Source organism: Rhinoraja longicauda, chromosome 4 (genome assembly GCF_053455715.1).
Source record: "Rhinoraja longicauda isolate Sanriku21f chromosome 4, sRhiLon1.1, whole genome shotgun sequence".
Lineage (NCBI taxonomy): Eukaryota > Metazoa > Chordata > Chondrichthyes > Rajiformes > Arhynchobatidae > Rhinoraja > Rhinoraja longicauda.
The window spans coordinates 40,180,392-40,198,578 of NC_135956.1; the positions used below are offsets into that span (position 1 = coordinate 40,180,392).

General features: G+C 45.0%; 1 protein-coding gene across 3 annotated transcripts in view; it reads left to right on the forward strand.

Moving 5' to 3' along the window:
- fam135b (family with sequence similarity 135 member B) overlaps window positions 1-17,712 on the forward strand; it is a 306,137-nt gene extending 288,425 nt beyond the window's left edge. For all 3 annotated transcript variants that reach the window (XM_078397568.1, XM_078397570.1, XM_078397569.1), the window contains one exon: window positions 450-17,712. In XM_078397568.1, the coding sequence (XP_078253694.1) occupies window positions 450-655 (206 nt within the window). In that variant the 3' untranslated portion in view covers window positions 656-17,712. The remainder of the gene's footprint in view (window positions 1-449) is intronic.
- Window positions 17,713-18,187: the final 475 nt, after the last annotated feature.

Sequence of the window (18,187 nt, forward strand, 5' to 3'; positions counted from 1 at the left end):
CTTTGTGTCTTTATTCTAAATTCAAAATTAATGTGTAGACAGTGGAAGCAAATACAATTAATCCATTCGAGTATAAGTTAGACAGTTTTCTTCCATTAACTACATTGTTGGAGTGTGACGTGGCAAGGGTAGCATGTTCAGAACAAATAGAAAAGTTTGGACCTGAGGTTGCAAGATTTTTTTAATATCATACCTGGATCTGCTCTAGATGAATTGATTACTAAATTAGTTAACTCCTCCATATCTATGCAGTTACCAGGAAGGTAAAAGGGGAACTACCTTGGTCATTTCTCATCCATTAATTGCTTTGTTCTTACAACCTGCTACCTTGCAGCACAAGAGCTTGCAAATTATGTACATTAAGATGATATAATAGTTACAGGATGTTACCCTTTGGGGCATATTAGATAAATGGAATTGCTTTTAATGATTTTTTTATGATAACTCAGGTTGCGTTTACACCGAGATGATTAACAACCTTCTTCGGCCAGTGACCGAGACTGATGACTGTACCTTGATCCGCTACGACATTTTCCACGCATTGCCAAACACTGCCAATGCATTGATCGGCCGGGCAGCCCACATTGCCGTCCTCGACTCTGAACTGTTCCTGGAAAAATTCCTTCTGGTGGCTGGGCTAAACTACTTCAAATAGCATCTCCAGTTCACTCTTGGCACCCGATGGTTCACGTGAGAACATTTCCAGAGGCTCTCTTGTGGGAGCATGGATTGGGTCGGTATCGATTCGTTTCTCCATACATCCATACACTAACCCACACAATCAAAATGATTATGTTGTAAATATTAACAAAAGAAATATACGTCAGATTAAATGGATCTAAAAACTGCTTTCCTGCCTTAAATTCACAGAAGTTATCACTAGGCTTTCTATGAAATACAACTTGAATGGGCAATTTTAATTTATGTTCTTATTTACTGTTGAAGCATCACATGTCTGTTGCCCTGTGGAAATGAATATTTGTTAATTGCTCCTCTTGAACTGAAATTAGCACCACAATAGTTTCTTGGACTCTCCACACATAATTTTGAGTTATTCCAAGGTAGAGTGTATACAGCCTGCAATGTGCCTGTGTCAGTTTTAGCCCAAGTTTCTCTGCAAAAGCCTTCTCTATCACAGTGGCACATTTTAACAAGAGCGACTTCATGCAGTGTAGAGAGACAGTCAGAATGATGTGTGAAATATAATCGCACTACGACATGCTTATCATGGGATTTGTGTGTCACTGAGTATGCACACACTGATATCTAATCTTTGCAGCACTGTGTGATTTGAGTTTGGAGCAAAATGTGTTCATGATCTCAACATGTTCAGATAACTAGCAATGCGGAATCTAACCTTAATGTGGTAGTTATTGTGTATTGGTTTATTATTGTCAAACGTACTGAGATACACTGAAAAACTTTATAGGCAAATCATACCATTGCTATCCAGGCAAATCATACAATACATAAACATATTAATAGTGCAATAGGAAAAAAAAGCAAAGTGCAGAATATAGTGTTATGGCTACAGAGAAAGTAGAGATTAAAAAAGTGCAAGGACTGCAAAGAGGTAGATTAGAAGATCAGTAATTCATCCCTGGGAGGTCCACTTAAGAGTCTGATAACAGCAGGGAAGAAGCTGTTCTTGAATCTGGTGGTATGTGCTTTCAAGTTTTTGTATCTTCTGCTATTTGGGAAATGGAAAAAGAGAGAATGACCAGGGTGCGTTTGGTTCTTGACATTGGCTGTTTTCCCAAGGCAGCATGAAGTATAGATGGAGTTGTTGGGGGAGGGGAGGGGGGCGGTGGATGGTGAAAGGGTTAAATGCTTTCGTTTTTTTTTCTCCTTTGGCAGGCTTTCTCTAGTGGGAAGGTGCTAAACTGACTACAGCATTTTGGGAATGATAGCTCGGGAGAGTCAAGTGCTTGTTGCTCACTTGACTCATGTACCCCCGATACTCCCGCCGGCTGATGTAGTAAAGCTTGTGTTGGTCTACCCAACCCATTGTGTGTTGTCTGTTTTAAGAAGAAGCAAACTTTAACAGATGGGTGAGGAAGCTGGTTTATGTGATAGACTAGTTTGTGTTGTCAACTCTCTGCAATTTCTTGCTGTTTTGGGCATAATAAACAAAATCCAGGAAAAAATTAATAAGGCACCAAGTCTCACGCCCCTCTGCACATCCGAGACTCCTGTGTGCGATGACTGGCCTTGAGAACTCGAAAGTCCTGACACTGCCTGCACCATGGTCCAGGATCTCTCTCTCTCCCCGAAGGTGAAGATCTACTCTAACCGTCAAAGCATGCATTAATGTAATAACTTCATCTCTAAGAACAACAGGTGTGTCACAACTAGCAATCCCCCTTTGCGCCATAATGGCGTGAGTTGCTTGTGTGAATACCGGTTTGCACACCCCTCAGTCTGGTTCAGTAATCACTGAGTTGAATACAGTACTTGTAGTTCAATACCTTTATTCTCCGCGAGACTTTCTTCTGCTCCACTCGTTCGAGCTCTCACCAGAGTCACATGGATAGAACAGAGAGAGAGTAAACAATATATAACTGGTCACATATTTATATAGTTCAATACAGCAGATAGTAACTTTCTACTGTTCTTGTCCCATTCAGTCACCATGAGTCAAGCTGAAGCATAAATTCTTTATTGCGTGAATGCTCAGTGAAAACAATACATTGTGCTGTCGTCTCCAAGCCTAGTTCCCTCTGACCCCCTGGTGGCTGAATTCCACCCTACCAACAGCTGGTCAGCATATAGAAAAACCCAGACTGGATCAGGAACCGGATATACATCATAGAACACAGACACAATCAAGTTAGTTAATATGACTGATCCACACTTACCAGTAGTAATAACTTGGCCCAATCACAAGCAGTGCACGTACACAGTAGGCGTCACACGGTTACAGAGAAACAAAACTTAACTTTCCAACGATAGTCACATGGTTTCAGGGAAATGAACTAAACTTCGTGATGTCATCACCACCAACTCGAAACAGCCATCCTCCAGTCCGAGAGTATCCCTACTCCTGTATATTCTCATTCCCTCCTTTTATCATTCTATGATAACTCCTCATGTTCCTTCTAATCTAATCTCCTGAGGTTACTTCTAATCTTCCCAATACATATTTCAGGATAGCCAAAAGTACAAACATACAGACAATTGCAATCCCCAGGTACATTGCCATATTGGTTACAGTGCGTCTCCTTCACATATGTGATGAATTCTCCTGGGGTAATCATGTCGGCATACTCTGTTTTCCTAAGGCTATCATTACTCCAAGGTAGGTGAGCAATAGCAGTGTGTCCATAGTGACTCAACTTGTCTGTCCTGGGAAGAGATTTCTTAAAGGAATGAAGAGGTTAGCATTTTAGGTTTTAGGCGCAATACTGACAATCTTACCGTGGTGAAGATGGATCCACGCGTTTTTCCCTTCCACTTTGGCAGCGGTTGGGGTTGTGAGAAGGACCTGGTAGCGTTCTTCCCACCGAGCATCCAGTCCCTTCCTCGTCCAATTTTTAATCATTACATAAGCACCAGGTTCAATTTTAGACGGAGTGATTAGAGGTGGGAGTTCAACGTACGCCGCTCGTACCCTAGAATGTAGGTCTCTGTTGTTCAATCAGACCCATACACAGAAGTAACAAGTCATAGTCTTTATTGTAACACAAGCGGAGGAAACATTACATGCAATCGTCTCCGTAGTCAGCATCAAGTCTCCCTGTGAGATGGTGGAAGGCTGTTTACATAGTCCAGGTAGGGATGAAGATCCGGACTGGACCTCATGTGGAATGTGCAGCATGCATAATAAGTGTGGTGATAGATATAGTGAAGGCGATCTTATATGGTTAATCGACATTGTTCCTCTTAAGGAGTTGACCCATAATAAAATAGATATGGATATGGTGGTCACTTGCAAAATATATGTACCACTGATTATATGTGGCAAGTATAAATAAGCTGATAGAGAATGACACCAAAGGCAGTTCAAACGTAGCCCTGGTACTTGATGTTAGGCCTGGTACTTGATGTTAGGCCTGGTACTTGGTGTTAGGCCTGGTACTTGATGTTAGGCCTGGTACTTGGTGTTAGGCCTGGTACTTGATGTTAGCCCTGGTACTTGGTGTTAGGCCTGGTACTTTATGTTAGGCCTGGTACTTTATGTTAGCCCTGGTACTTGATGTTAGGCCTGGTACTTGATGTTAGGCCTGGTACTTGATGTTAGGCCTGCTACTATTATGTTAGCCCTGGTACTTGATGTTAGGCCTGGTACTTGATGTTAGGCCTGGTACTTGATGTTAGGCCTGGTACTTTATGTTAGGCCTGGTACTTTATGTTAGGCCTGCTACTATTATGTTAGCCCTGGTACTTGATGTTAGGCCTGGTACTTTATGTTAGGCCTGCTACTATTATGTTAGCCCTGGTACTTGATGTTAGGCCTGGTACTTGGTGTTAGGCCTGGTACTTTATGGTAGGCTGGCAGGTGCAACCTGCACGTGTACGGTACAGTCCTGCATTTCTTTCTTTCACCAGAGATGAGAACGGTGGTAGAGCAGGCTCAGGAGAGTGAAGCAGCATTGCCGGCGCTAGGACAGGAGATCACAGCAGGAGCCGAGGTGGCGTGGTCGTGGGCGAGACGATCGGATCGGGAGTGCCAGGCAACAGTGGTATGGTCAGGCCGGGGCCGCTAGACGGGGATGGGATGGGGATGTTGTGCATTCGGGCAGGTACAGAGGTGGCGCTGGTTCATTCACAGGCAGGATGTGCCGTCTATTACGTCTGTTGGTGCCACCGTTGGCGTTGCCCAGATATGAACATGGTTCGAGAGCAGTTCCAGATATTACACCAAGGCGATCGTGGCCCTTTTCTGTTTGCAGATGGACTACTTGTCCCTTAGCTAGTGGTGGAAGTGGTCGGCTCGTTTTGTCATACCATCTTTTTTGAGCGTCTCGTTTTTGTTGTAGCTTGGAATGGATTTCGGATGGAGTGCGAACTTGCGGCTCCAATGTCTGTTTCACAACAGGTAGTGTGGCCCGGGTCTGTCTTGACATCAGGCGTTGGGCGGGTGAAGCCAGTATCGGATCACGGGAGATGGTGCGCAGGTTGAGCAAGTCAAGGAAAACGTCAGATCCTGCTCTGTGGGATCGTTCCATCACCGGTTTGGCACTCCTGAAAACACGTTCAGCCAGCACGTTCGACTGTGGGTACTCGGAACCACTGGTGATATGACGAAAGTCCCAGTGTGTAGCAAAGTCTTTGAAGTGTTGACTGGTAAATTGACGCCCTTTGTCAGAAAGCAGCTGATAGGGAGCCCCGTGCACAGAGTAGTGGCGTGCCAGTTTCTGGGCTACTGCTGCGGAGGTGGGGCTCTGGAGCAGATCAATTTCAAACCATCCCGAGTACGAGTCGACTAAGACCAGGTATCTTTTGCCGTGCTAATCAAAAATGTCGATTGCTACGGTGGACCAAGGGAGGTCAGGAACTGGGTGTGAGAGAAGTGGTTGCTTTGGTTGGTGTGGTGCTAAGCTGTTGCACACTGCACAGGACTCTACCTTCTCACGTATATAATCAGTCATTCCAGGCCAGAAGAACATGCTTTTCGCTCTTAGAATGGTCGTCTCTGCACCTGGGCGTCCCCCATGGACATTATCAAAGTATTTGCTGTGTAGGGAGGCAGGAATTACCCCAGTGTCAAGTTTAGCAGTAACATTCACTCCGTTAATGAGGTGGGTGACCATGGGATCGAGAGGTCCAACAAGGAATGTATGTTGATGTTCAGTCCATCGATAGCAGGCAGGTAGTCAGGCTCGTTAGGCACAGGGAGTGCTGTAGGAGTTGTGTGGGAAGTTGCTGGCGATTAGCAGGTGCACAGATTGCTTTGTCTCAACTCTATTCCCATGTGAACGACAGCAACGGATGAAGTGATTTCTCCGTTTACAGTAATTGCATTTTTTTCCAAAAGCGGGGCATTGATCACGAATTCCAACATGCAAACCTCCACAGTTCCCACATTTACTGATGAATCCGGCATGGGATCTGCGGGGCACTTCTGAAGGCTGACGCTGAGCCTGGTAAAACGTGCCGTCAACATTTATATCATAAGCAGAATGGGGACCCGGTCCCAGAGTCTTAGTGTGCGAGTCTGTCAACTCTGCAACACCACAGCAATTTGCAGCCCTTTCCAGTGTGAGGTCTGCATCACGTATAACTTCATCCCGCACCTCGTCATTAAGAATGCCACATACTAGTCTGCCACGAATGAGACTGTCACACAAGTTTTCGAATGCGCATCGGCTAGCAATGTGTTTTAAATAGCTGATATGGGCTTTGACTCGCTCACCTTGCACCTGGCTGCGCGCAAAAAAATCTGTGGCGCTCCATTACGAGATTGGTGTGTAGCTCACACAGCTGTCTAAACTTGTCCAGTAGGCCAGCTGGATCGTCTATAGATTCTGCCGGGACGATCAGAATGCCTGCAGTGATTAAACTGGGCTGGAGCGTAGTGGAACCGTTGTGCACGTCGAATGCCTTCTGTACCAGCCAAGTTGAGGAGAATAGATGCAGGAATTTCTGGTGGTGCAGCATGATGTGTTGCACGGATATATACGTTGAAGTCTTCTTCGAAGATGTGCCAACGCGCAGCGAGGTCGCCATCAAATACAAACGGATCGGGCTTGCGAAACGCAACAGCCATAGCGAGATAACAAACATAACGGAAAAAAACGAACTAAAATAAACCACAACCACACTAGGCGAATGGGGTGTCCAAACACTCTGACACCATGTTGTTCAATCAGACCCACACACAGAAGTAACAACTTAGAGTCTTTATTGTAACACAAGCAGAGGAAACATTACATGCTATCGTCTCCGTTGTCCGGCCACCGCGTGAAGCGGTCCACCACCGTGAGGAGGTGGGTGATGTCCCGGGACGGCGGGAGAGGGCCCACAATGTCTAGGTGCAGATGGTCGACACGCCGGCGGGGGTAGACCCATCTCCTGGAGTGGCGCCCGGACGTGGCGTTGGATTTTCGCCATCTGGCATGGAATGCAGGTGCGGGCCCAGTGGCCAACCTGCTTGCGCAGACCGTGCCACGTGAACCAAGCAGCTACAAGTGCCATCATCGCCCTGATGGATGGGTGAGCCAGCCCGTGGACCACGTCGAACACCCACCGGCGCCAGGCGGCAGGGACGATGGGGCGCGGCTGACCAGACGACACGTCGCACAGTATTGTCGTTCCTCCGGGGCCGAGAGGGACATCCTCAAGGCGGAGGCCAGAGATGGCAGTCCGGTAGGCAGGCATTTCCACATCCGTTAGCTGGGCCTCCGCCAGGGCAGAATAATCAATGCCGGGCGCCACTTCGAAAACGGCATCGACGGCGGGGCGAGACAACGCGTCGGCCACCCGGTTTTCCTTCACCTCGATGAAGCGAATGGAGGTGGTGTACTCCGAAATGTATACCAACTGGCGCTGCTGTTGGGCGGACCACGGGTCGGAAACCTTTGCCAGGGCTAACATGAGCGGCTTGCGGTCCGTGTACGCGGTGAACGGGCGGCCCTCCAGGAAATGGCGCACGGCCAGGTACAGAGCTAGGAGCTCACGGTCGAATGCGCTATACTTCCTTTGGGCGTTGTTGAGGTGCCGGCTGAAGAAGGCCAGGGGGCGCCAACACCCGTCCGTCAGTTGCTCCAGCACGGCACCAACCGCCGACTGAGGCGTCCACCGTAAGGGCTGTCGGGGCATCATCCCGCGGGTGAACCAGCAGCGCAGCCCGAGCCAGGGCCTCCTTCGTGCCGTCAAAGGATGTTACCGCCTCGTCGGTCCACATGATGTCACACGGTGGCCGAGAAAGTCAATTGTCACTCCAAAGCAGCACTTGGCGAGGTTGATAGCCAAACTGTGCTCGCTGAGCCGCTGAAAGAGCTGCCGGAGGTGGGCACAGTGCTCCTGCCGCGAGCGGCTGGCCACCAAGATGTCGTCGAGGGAGACAAACAGAAAATCAAGTCAGCGACACACCCCATCCATCAACCGTTGAAAAGCCTGTGCGGCATTCTTAAGGCCAAACGGCGTCCGCACGAACTCGTACAAACCAAACAGCGTGATGATTGCTGTCTTGGACATATCCTCCGGTGGACCGGGATCTGATCACAGCCCCGAACCAAATCCACTTTCGAGAAGATTGTAACCCTGGCCAAATGGGCGCTGAACTCCTGGATGTGGGGCACGGGGTATCGGTCCGCGACGTTCAGCCGCCGATAATCCCCGCAAGGTCTCCAGCCCCCGTTTGCCTTGGTGACCATGTGGAGTGGGGACGCCCATGGGCTGTTGGAAGGGCGGACGATCCCCAAAGACTCCATCGTACGGAACCTCTGCCGTGTCAGACGTAGTTTATCAGGCGGCAGTCGGCGTGCTCGTGCGTGGAGGGGCGGGCAGGTAGTTAATATGAAATGAACTACCCCGTACATGGGGGTTGATGACCGGAATTGCGGGGTCATGATTTCCGGGAACTCTGCCAGGACCCGAGCAAAATAGCAGTCCACAGACAGCGGGGTGCAACGGGCTCATCCAGACGCAACGCGATGGGCTCCATCGTGGCGGCGTGGATCAAGCGCTGCTGCTGACGTCCACCAGGAGAGAATGAGCCCGCAGAAAATCGGCTCCGAGCAACGGCTGGGAGACGTCGGCGATTGTGAAATGACAGGAGCCAAAAACGATGTGTACTGTGCGGACCCCATACGTACGGATGTGGCTTCCATTTGCAGCGGTGAGGATGGGTCCCCGCTTACCGGAACGAATGTCCAGCAGCGAAGGGGGCAGGGGCCATGAGGAAGCGGCCCCCGGAGCGCCGATCCCAGGCGAAGAGGCGGTGAGTCTGGCCGGCCGCCGCGGGGACTATTGGCAGCCGGCCCCAGCATTTCCTGGGAACGTGCACGGCTGGCGGCATTGTCGGGCTGCAGCACCCCAGCGCTGGTGGTAATAGCACCAGTGCCTCCTGCTGGTGCTGCCTGAAGCCTGCTGGTGTGGGACTGCAGGTGCGGGACCCACAATGGCCACGGGGGGCGATCGCACAGGCCTCCGGGGAGCAGCTGTCACTCCCTCCACCGCTCCCCAGCCCGACCGGAGGAAATTGGGCGCTGCCGGAGTGTCATTCAGCGCGCTGACGTCATTCCGGTGCACCATCCACTGCACGTCCGCGCTCCTGCCGAGGGCCCGGGTGTCGTTGAAGGAGGCGTCGGTGAGCTGCCAGACGATCTCTGCCGGCAGCAGGTGCAGTGTATTCGAACATTAGGCTCGACCTGTGCCCATCGAGCAGCGCGACCATCTCTTTCAGGAGGCTTGATGGGCGCCGGTCGCCTAGGCCTGGCATTTGAAGGAGCCTTTCAGCCCGTTCCATCCTGGTGAGCCCGTCAATTTGGAGCAGCAGCTCCTTAAGGGCGAGGTACTTATCGTTGGCCGGGGGGTCCTCGAGGAAATCAGTGACCTCTTCGGCCGTGTCCTGTTCAAGGGCTCCCACCAGGTAGAAATAGCGGGTGTCATCTGCCGCCTGCTGAAACCAAACGCGAGGCCGGGTGGTCCAGAATGTTGGCAATTTAATGGAGACTGCGTCAATAGATGGGGTCTGGTCGGCCTGTGAGGCAGACGAATGGTCGGCTCTGTATTTCGACTCCATTATGAGAGCAATGGAGCGTCGGGGTCACCAATGTGGCGCGTCAAAAAGCCCGAAATAAAGGCGAGGAGCCAGGTATTTCGGGAGGGATTTATTTGTTGTGTTCTCTAGTCCGGTCAAGTCTGTGAGAGAGAGATCGCGCCTAAAATACCGTCCTTTATCCCTGCAGCTAAGGGCCGCCCCCCTGGACTGGTCCATTCCCGTGCCGAGGGGTTCGGTAGTGGTATAGCCCGACCCTTGGGAGCCACCACACTACTATGTTTCCAAATTATCTCCTGAGCCTGTTTTACACCATCCAGGGTCCTAGCCTCTCCTAAAGACCATAATTCGCTTCCTAATTTCTTATTTAACCCACCCGATAACTGTCCAAATTGATTTGCTTCATCAGGATATTTATCGCACAGTATTTGTAAGGGACTCCTGGGATCAGTTGTGGTATCTAAACAATTACCCATTTCGGCCAAAGATTTCCACACAATTATTGATATCGTACAACCTTAGAATATCACAAACGCATATCTCGACCCTCAGCAATTTTACGTTACTGACCCTCAGTAATTTTATGTTACTGACCACCCTCAATAATTTTATGTTACTGACCTAATATTCTACTACTTGTATTCACCATACTGACCTGAGTCTCGTCGGGACCGCCACTCCGGAGTCAGTGAATGGCTAATTCGCCATCAGACTGGCGGACCGGAGGAAAACCGAGTTAGTGAAATAAACCATTTACATCGGGGGCCCCATTTCTTCCTCCGCGATCCGAGGCGATTCGGCCCCTGGACCGCAAACTCACGATGGCCGACCGTTGAGAACCATCCTCTGCTACCAAATGTGATTACCAGTTTGCACACCCCTCAGTCTGGATCAGTAATCACTGAGTCAAATACAGTACATATTTCAATACCTTTATTCTCCGCGGGACTTTCTTCTGCTCCACTCGTTCGAGCTCTCACCGGAGTTACATGGATAGAACAGAGACAGAGAGAGTAAACAACTTACAACTGGTTACATATTTATATAGTTCAATACAGCAGATAGTAACTTTCTTACCAGTAGCAACGTCTTGGCCCAATCACAAGCAGTGCACGTACACAGTAGGTGTCACATGATTACAGAGAAACTAAACTTACCTTTTCAACGATAGTCACATGGTTTCAAGGAAATGAACACATGGTTTCAGGGAAATTAACTAAACTTTGTGATGTTATCACCACCAACTCCAAACAGCCATCCTCCAGTCCCAGAGATATTCTCACTTGTCCTATCAGACGGCAAGCTAGTCTCGGATGTCTCGAGGAAGGCAAAATCTCATTTTAGTGACCTTGCAGGTGGCCTCATGATTTATTGGTCCGTTCAAGTTAGCCGAAGCATTTGTCTAAAACATCTACTTGCTTTTGTGAGCATGGTTTGAAATGTGGTGCTGCTAATTTAACTTTTACATAAATGTGTACAATGCTGAGAACTATATGCTGCACTCTGTATCTTCCCCTTGGCTCTATCCTGCATTAGTTTGACTTGATTGTATTTATGTATGCTATATCTGATCTGTTTGGATAGCATGCAAAACAAAACAATATACCTCGAGATACGTGACAATAATAAACCTAACTCTAAGCCCTTAAACTGAACAGGAAAACACTTCCTGCATTATTTCTATCCTACTCATTCAGTTTCTCCAGTACTTTAAATTTGCTCTGCCATGTTGAACTCCAAAAGGGAAGAGCAAGGAAGACCTGACAAATTAAAGCAAGCTGTCCTTTTGGGGGGAAAAAAGAGTAGCATTCTGATGTAAACGAAACTGCTGGAGGAACTCAGCTGGTCAGGCAGGATCTGTGGAGGGAAATGGACAGGCAGTGTTTCGGATCAAGACCCTTCTTCAGTCCATTAAGGTTCATCAGTCCATTTCCCTACACGGATGGATGCTGCCAAACCTGCTGAGTTTCCACAGCAGTTTGTATTTTACTCAAGATTCATGCATCTGCAGTTTCTTATGTCTCCAATATCAGATTGACATATCTGGTAGTTCTTCATTTTTTGTGGGAATCTGCAGGTTGCTCAGAGTTATTCCCGGGAATGTCAGTAGGCTTTTGCATGTAAATGCAGTTAATTCCCTGCAATATCTGGACTACTACATTTCTATCTTCTGTTGTTTTCAAATGTTAATATATACAGAAAGTTGTAAGCAGTCTGTCTCATGGCTGCAAAATGTCCAGTTTAAACACAATGCAAAGTCAAGATCTAGCTACCGAAAAAAAATAGTAGTATAACTTGGTGAAGAAAAATATTTATCATTTCTAAATGGCTAAAAATGTTGATCGATTTTTTTTAAAAGACTTTGTTATTTTGGAGAAACTGAACCTGAACAAGTGGAGAGCAGAGAGCTTGGGGAAAGAGTTGAGAAGATCATGGAGCACTCCGTGTAAGACATGGAGCAACAAAGGGGAGGATATTTCATCAAATTGCTGGGTGCGTAGAGAGGGGATGTGTATCAAGGTATGTGAACAGTTTTGCTTGGAGACCCAATCCTCAATGCTGCAAATTCACTTTCTTACATTAACCTGCAAAATCTAGAATAGACCACATCTCTTCCCTGCAGTCACCAGGTTTTTGAATCTGAGAAAACTTACGCATTCAGATTCAAATAATAATACTACAGACGTATTGTTAAAATATTTGAATGAAGACTCTTCCACCTCCCCAACTACCTATAATCTGGAAATCAGTTGATTGCTCACCTCCCACCTGTTGTCATGGATGGGTTGGAAATGTTACAATCTTGCTATCAAAAAACGTAGCAAGTATGCCACAGTCTTGTGTAACATTTCCAGCCCTCTGTGGTACCACTATGAACATCTTTGAAGGGCAGGAATCAAAGATTGACTCTGAAGCTACGGTATTGGTGGAGAAATTATTTTAATGTTCAGTTTTGGTTTGATTACGTTGTGTTTGGGACCTCCTTCTGTAAATTATTGAAGTGCCATATCCGGATTCAGTGTTATTTGCTATTAAATGTACCCATAACATGATTGTGTACTGCCTATATGCACTATTTATCTTTCCTTAATAATTAATATTTACATAGTATGGTATATTAATCCTGACAGTATTTGAAATTGTACAAGTAAGAATGTAAAATCCAGTTTATAAATTGCACATTCAAATGTGGTTTTTTTTTAACTGAAATGACAGGGTAGCAAAGATGTGGACATAATATATACTCTAGAACAGTTTGTTATCTGGATGTTAGTTAGTTTGGGCCCATCATATTTGTGCAATATGAGTCTGTGGTTGACTGATGCTTGCAACTGACATTGAAATGTGACGTCTGTCTGGGTATCTTTAGGTTAATCAAAATATGTCAAATGTACACTAAGTATTTTTCTACTCGCAAAGTAAGTCCCATGCCACTATATTTTGCCAGTTGTCTAGCTCCCTTCCTCTTCCAGAATAAATAATTCCCCTTCTACTTCATTTTGAAGACAATGCCAATACACTAGGAAGAAATCCTGGAAATATGAAATTAAACCCAAAAGCTACTGGAAAGAGTTGATCAACACCTGAAAGAAAACCGATACAATGGTTGTGTTTTATTTTCACATGTTTGTTAATCTGCCAGATTGGATAGATCACAGGTTATTTATTCAAATTGAATTCAGGCAGACTTTATAGTGACATATTGTACATTGGACAAACAATTCACTCGACCAAAACTAGTTCTCAGAAATAAATTTCACCAAAATATTTCTTGTGGATTCTTTGTGAAATCTCCATCTCTCTCTGATCAATCTAACGAAGATATGGGCAATGGGCTCTTAAATTCAATTCCAAGATATCATTTTCTACTTCACCATTCTGTCTGAGGAAGCTTTCTTTTATATGATGTTTTTTCTTTTCTTCCTGATTGATTCAAGCAAATTCAATACGATGTTCAACCTCATTCACTATTCAGCATTTATCGCAGTGGATACCAGTATTTTAATATGGAGACCTCAAATACAAGAACCCATTTCCTGGACATTAAAGGCTTATCAATCAGTACCTTTTTTCAACTGATATTGTCCAGGCCTTCATGCACATGGAAGATCTTCTAACAGATCTTACATTTGCGTTGTTGATGTGAGGAAACATAGAAAATAGTTGCAGGAGTAGGCTGTTCGGCCCTTCGAGCCAGCACCACCATTCAATATGATCATGGCTGATCATCCAGAATCAGCACCCCGTTCCTGCTTTTTCCCCATATCCCTTGATTCCGGGATTTAGGGAGTCAAGAAGTAAGTCATTTGCCACCAACATTAGATTTTCTTCTGCAATCTCTTATTTCTGCAGCCAGTCCAGTTACATTCCACCCTTCATCTGCAGGTCATTGATGGTTGGAGATTTTCTGATTGTAATGCAATTGAATCTCAAGAGTAGGTGGTTGGACAACCTTAGAGATGCCTATTGCCAGGCTCTTGTGTGGTTATTTCGATTTTTGGCCACTAAGAGTAATGATTACATTTAACGTTCTATTCTGTCTGTCAATTTGTATTGATTTTTTTGTGTAAAAATCATATGTCTGTTAATGACACCATCTGCAGGGCTATTTGAATGACATTGGTAAGCCTAACAGCAGAAAGGAATTCAATGAGCTGCTACACATTTGACATGGCAAGGTCATTGAAGCATCGTTGGGTAATGGGCTATATTTTTGATTGTCCTAAATCAGTTCTGAGCACAGTCATATTCAAAGAAACATTGACAGGAGCATCAACCTCCGTGTAAGGTCTCAGAATTTATGATTTCATCCCTAGACTGGTTGTGTTCTTGTCACAACTATGTTGTGCTGTTCAGCAGAACCATTGTATCGGGGGAATAAGTATACTGTAAGGCTGAGTCTATGTTCATTAGTGGAACATAAAGAGAGTTACAGCTTATCCTGCTTTGCAGATTGGCATAATCAACAAAACATCCTAGGGTGCCGCAGCGGTAGAGCTGCTGCCTTAGAGCGCCAGAGACCCGGGTTCAATCCTGACTACTGGAGCTGTCTGTGCGGAGTTTGGACGTTCTCCCCATAATCTACATGGGGTTTTTCCGGGACACTCCAAAGACATATAGGTTTATAGGCTAATTGTCTTAGTAAAATTGTAAATTGCCCCCAGTGTGTGTAGGATAGCGTTAGTGTGCAGGGATCACTGGTAGGTGCGGACTCGATGGGCCGAAGGGCCTGTTTCCGTGCTGTATCTCTAAAGTAAACTAAACTAAACTAAAACAATAACCATTCATTATTGTAATGGCTAGTAAGATTCTCTTCATTTTAAATAAAATTGAAGAAATAATAAAGAACCTTAAAATGCATTTCTATTTAACACTATTAGCCAGTTAATTTAAACATGACATGACATTTCCCATATTTAATTTCACACAGCAATTACAGATTTTTCCTCGTCATTTATGTCTCTTTTTCCCCCACAGATCACACTATATGGCAATGGGCAAATAGTAGTCAAATATTTCTGAAACAATTTCTTCATGTCCATGTTATTCATTGTGTCTTCTGATCTTGAAATTCACCATTTAGTGTAAACTTCACACGTTTCCCAGTGTTCAAACCATGAAATCAGCCATATCAAAAAAACAAAATTTCCAGCAGCTATGGAGCTCTACATTTTTTTTAACATGTAAATTTCAAGCTTCAAAAGAAATTCAAAGCTTTGTGTTATATAAAATAGAACTGTGCACCACAGGATGTCTGTGCCAAATACAATGCCAAATTAAACTAAACTCTTCTGCCTGCATGTGCTCCATGCTACTCCATTGCTTGCATCTTCATGTACCTAAAAGCCTCTTGAACGCCACTACCATATCTGTCAACACCACCACCCTTGGCAATGCATTCCAGGCAGCTGCCATGTTGTGTGTAAAAACTAAAATCTTGCCCCACACATCTTTAAATTTCCCCCCTCTAACCTAATGCTGTGCATCTACTATTTGACATTTCCACATTAGGAAAAAGATTCTGACTCTTTGCCCCATCCATACCTCTCATAATTTTGTAAATTTATATCAGGAGCTCCCTCGGCCTCCAACCCTTCAGAGAAAACAATCCCAAGTTTGCCAAACTTCTCCTTATAGCTATTACCCTTTTCATCCAGACAGCATTCTGGTAAATCCCTGCTGCACCCTCTCCAAATCCTCCACATCCATCCTGTGATTAGATACTGCTTGCAATACTCCAAATGCTGTCCAACCAAAGTTTTATAAAGCTGCAACATGTTAACCATCTTTCCTCACCTTACTATCTTTAACTTTGCCTGCTGCTAATCTTGAATGGAGGTCGTAATCTAACACACAAATGAGCCAATCGAACTTGCAGCTTAAAGGCAATTCATGCTTAAACTTTTCCTTTCAAATCTAAGAAGGTTAATCAAGCTACATAAAAGTAAAGGGGCAAACTGCTGGCCAGGAAGAAAACCCTTTGTGTAGGCTTATTTTAAAAAAGGAGCCCATTTATCTCAATTATCCATTGGGGTACTGCATTAGGGGTATAAATTGCAAGGAGAGGTTGGATAAACTTGTTTTCTCTGGCATGCTGGAGGTTGAAGTGAGACCAGTAGAAATATATAAAATTACAAGAGGGTAGACAGTCGGAATCTTTTTCCCAGGTGGAAATGCCACAGACTAGAGGCCATAGATTTAAGGTGAGAGGGACAAAGTTTATGGGAAATGTGCAGGGCAAGATTTTTTGCACAGAGGATGGTGTGCGCGTAGAACTCTACCAGGGATGGTGGTGGGGGCAGATGCGATAATGGTAAGAGGCTTTTAGATAGGCACATGAATATGCAGGAACAGAAAGGATATGGATCATGTTCAGGAAGATGAGATTAGTCTATCTTAGCATCATGTTTGGCACTGACACAAGGCTGTCCAATCTATCCTGTGCTATATGGTTCCATGTACCCACTGTGCTCATTTTCAAGCCGGGAACACTTCAGAATGGAGAATAGGTCACTGAGAACGTGAAATGGAAGTATTCTGAGCAAGACCGTTTTCAAAAATAAATGCACAACTAACTTGTTTGTTTTCAGTTTCAAGTGTTATTCAACCTTTCCTCTTGGTTTCTGCTTTGAATTCAGATTTCCAAAATTCACACCTCTTTTTGATCCAAGGTTTTCAAATATTGACTTGGCACTATTAAAAGGCAAGAGTGCTATCACCAGCAACACCAACTCAACTTCCTGGACACAGAATCCCACCCTCTGCTCCCACTTTTAATATTAAAAACATTGACTACAGAGAACCATATTAGCAATCAATGAATATTTTGAAAATCTACCATAATCGGCCTACGTACACTCATCTTAATGGTTACGAAGATCCAGTGTGGTCACTGGTCCATTGTAACTTTGTGGCGAGCACCACAGACCAAACCATTTAGTTTAACAGATAGTGGATACAAGCAAGTTGGGGTGCTTTCAGATTTTGGCTGAGGAATTCCCTGGAATTGCTAGCAGACTATCTCTTTACAGGCAGAGTGAGTGTATGCAATTCATATAATTCACATGAATTGATGCCAGTGTAGTGGGAGCAATACCAAGGAATTTTCAGTCCTTTATAACTATTCATGTGAGTGGAAGCAGGTATATTGTATACATTGATGCCATTGCAAGATGGAAATCTTCTATTTATTTTGACTAAAACTGTACAGAAGGAATAGTCGTCATTACCAATATGACCCTACTATTTTTCTACATTTGCTTTTGCATCATTTGTCGTGGCTTGTGTTCTGTGTACAAACTGAATAAAGTTCTTGACTTACTTTATTTGGAGCTTGTGTTGACTTGCATTGCAAGAACGTAAATGAAGACTTTGCCATGTGCATTACTGCTGGAAACCAACTTAATTAAACATGAGGAAGAAAGAATTGATGAGTTCTGATAAAAGATCATTTATCTAAGACATTAATTCTGTTCTCCATGGATACCATCTGACCTGCTGACTGTTTCCTGTTTTTATCTCATTATTGTCTGTTTCCAGCAGTCTCCAACTTTCTCATGCAGATAATTGATACCACTTCAGTTATCTTTAATCTTGTCTACTCGATGTGAGGTACCTTTAGGATGATTTTCTTAATTTGCCAGGCTTATAGAAATGCAACACAGAGTTCTGAGAGTTTAAAAAAATATATTACATCTCTTCATTCATGGAAAGAACTAATATTGCAAATGCTCATCCATAACTAAATTATGCCAGAAATAGTTGAAACCCCTCCCAACTTCCTTTGAGGAGATGATGATGATAAGGGTGAGAAGAATGATCATTTAAAAAAAAAAGATAATTGTGTTAGTAGTTGACACAAGGAACTGCAGATGCTGATTTACAAAAAAAAGATGCAAAGTACTGGAGTAACTTAGCAGGTTGGGCATCATAGGTGATGTTTCGGGTCAGGACCCTTCTTCAGACAAGTCCTGACCTCTAACTTGTTTATCTTCACTGTCCTTAATTAGAAATTACTTACAA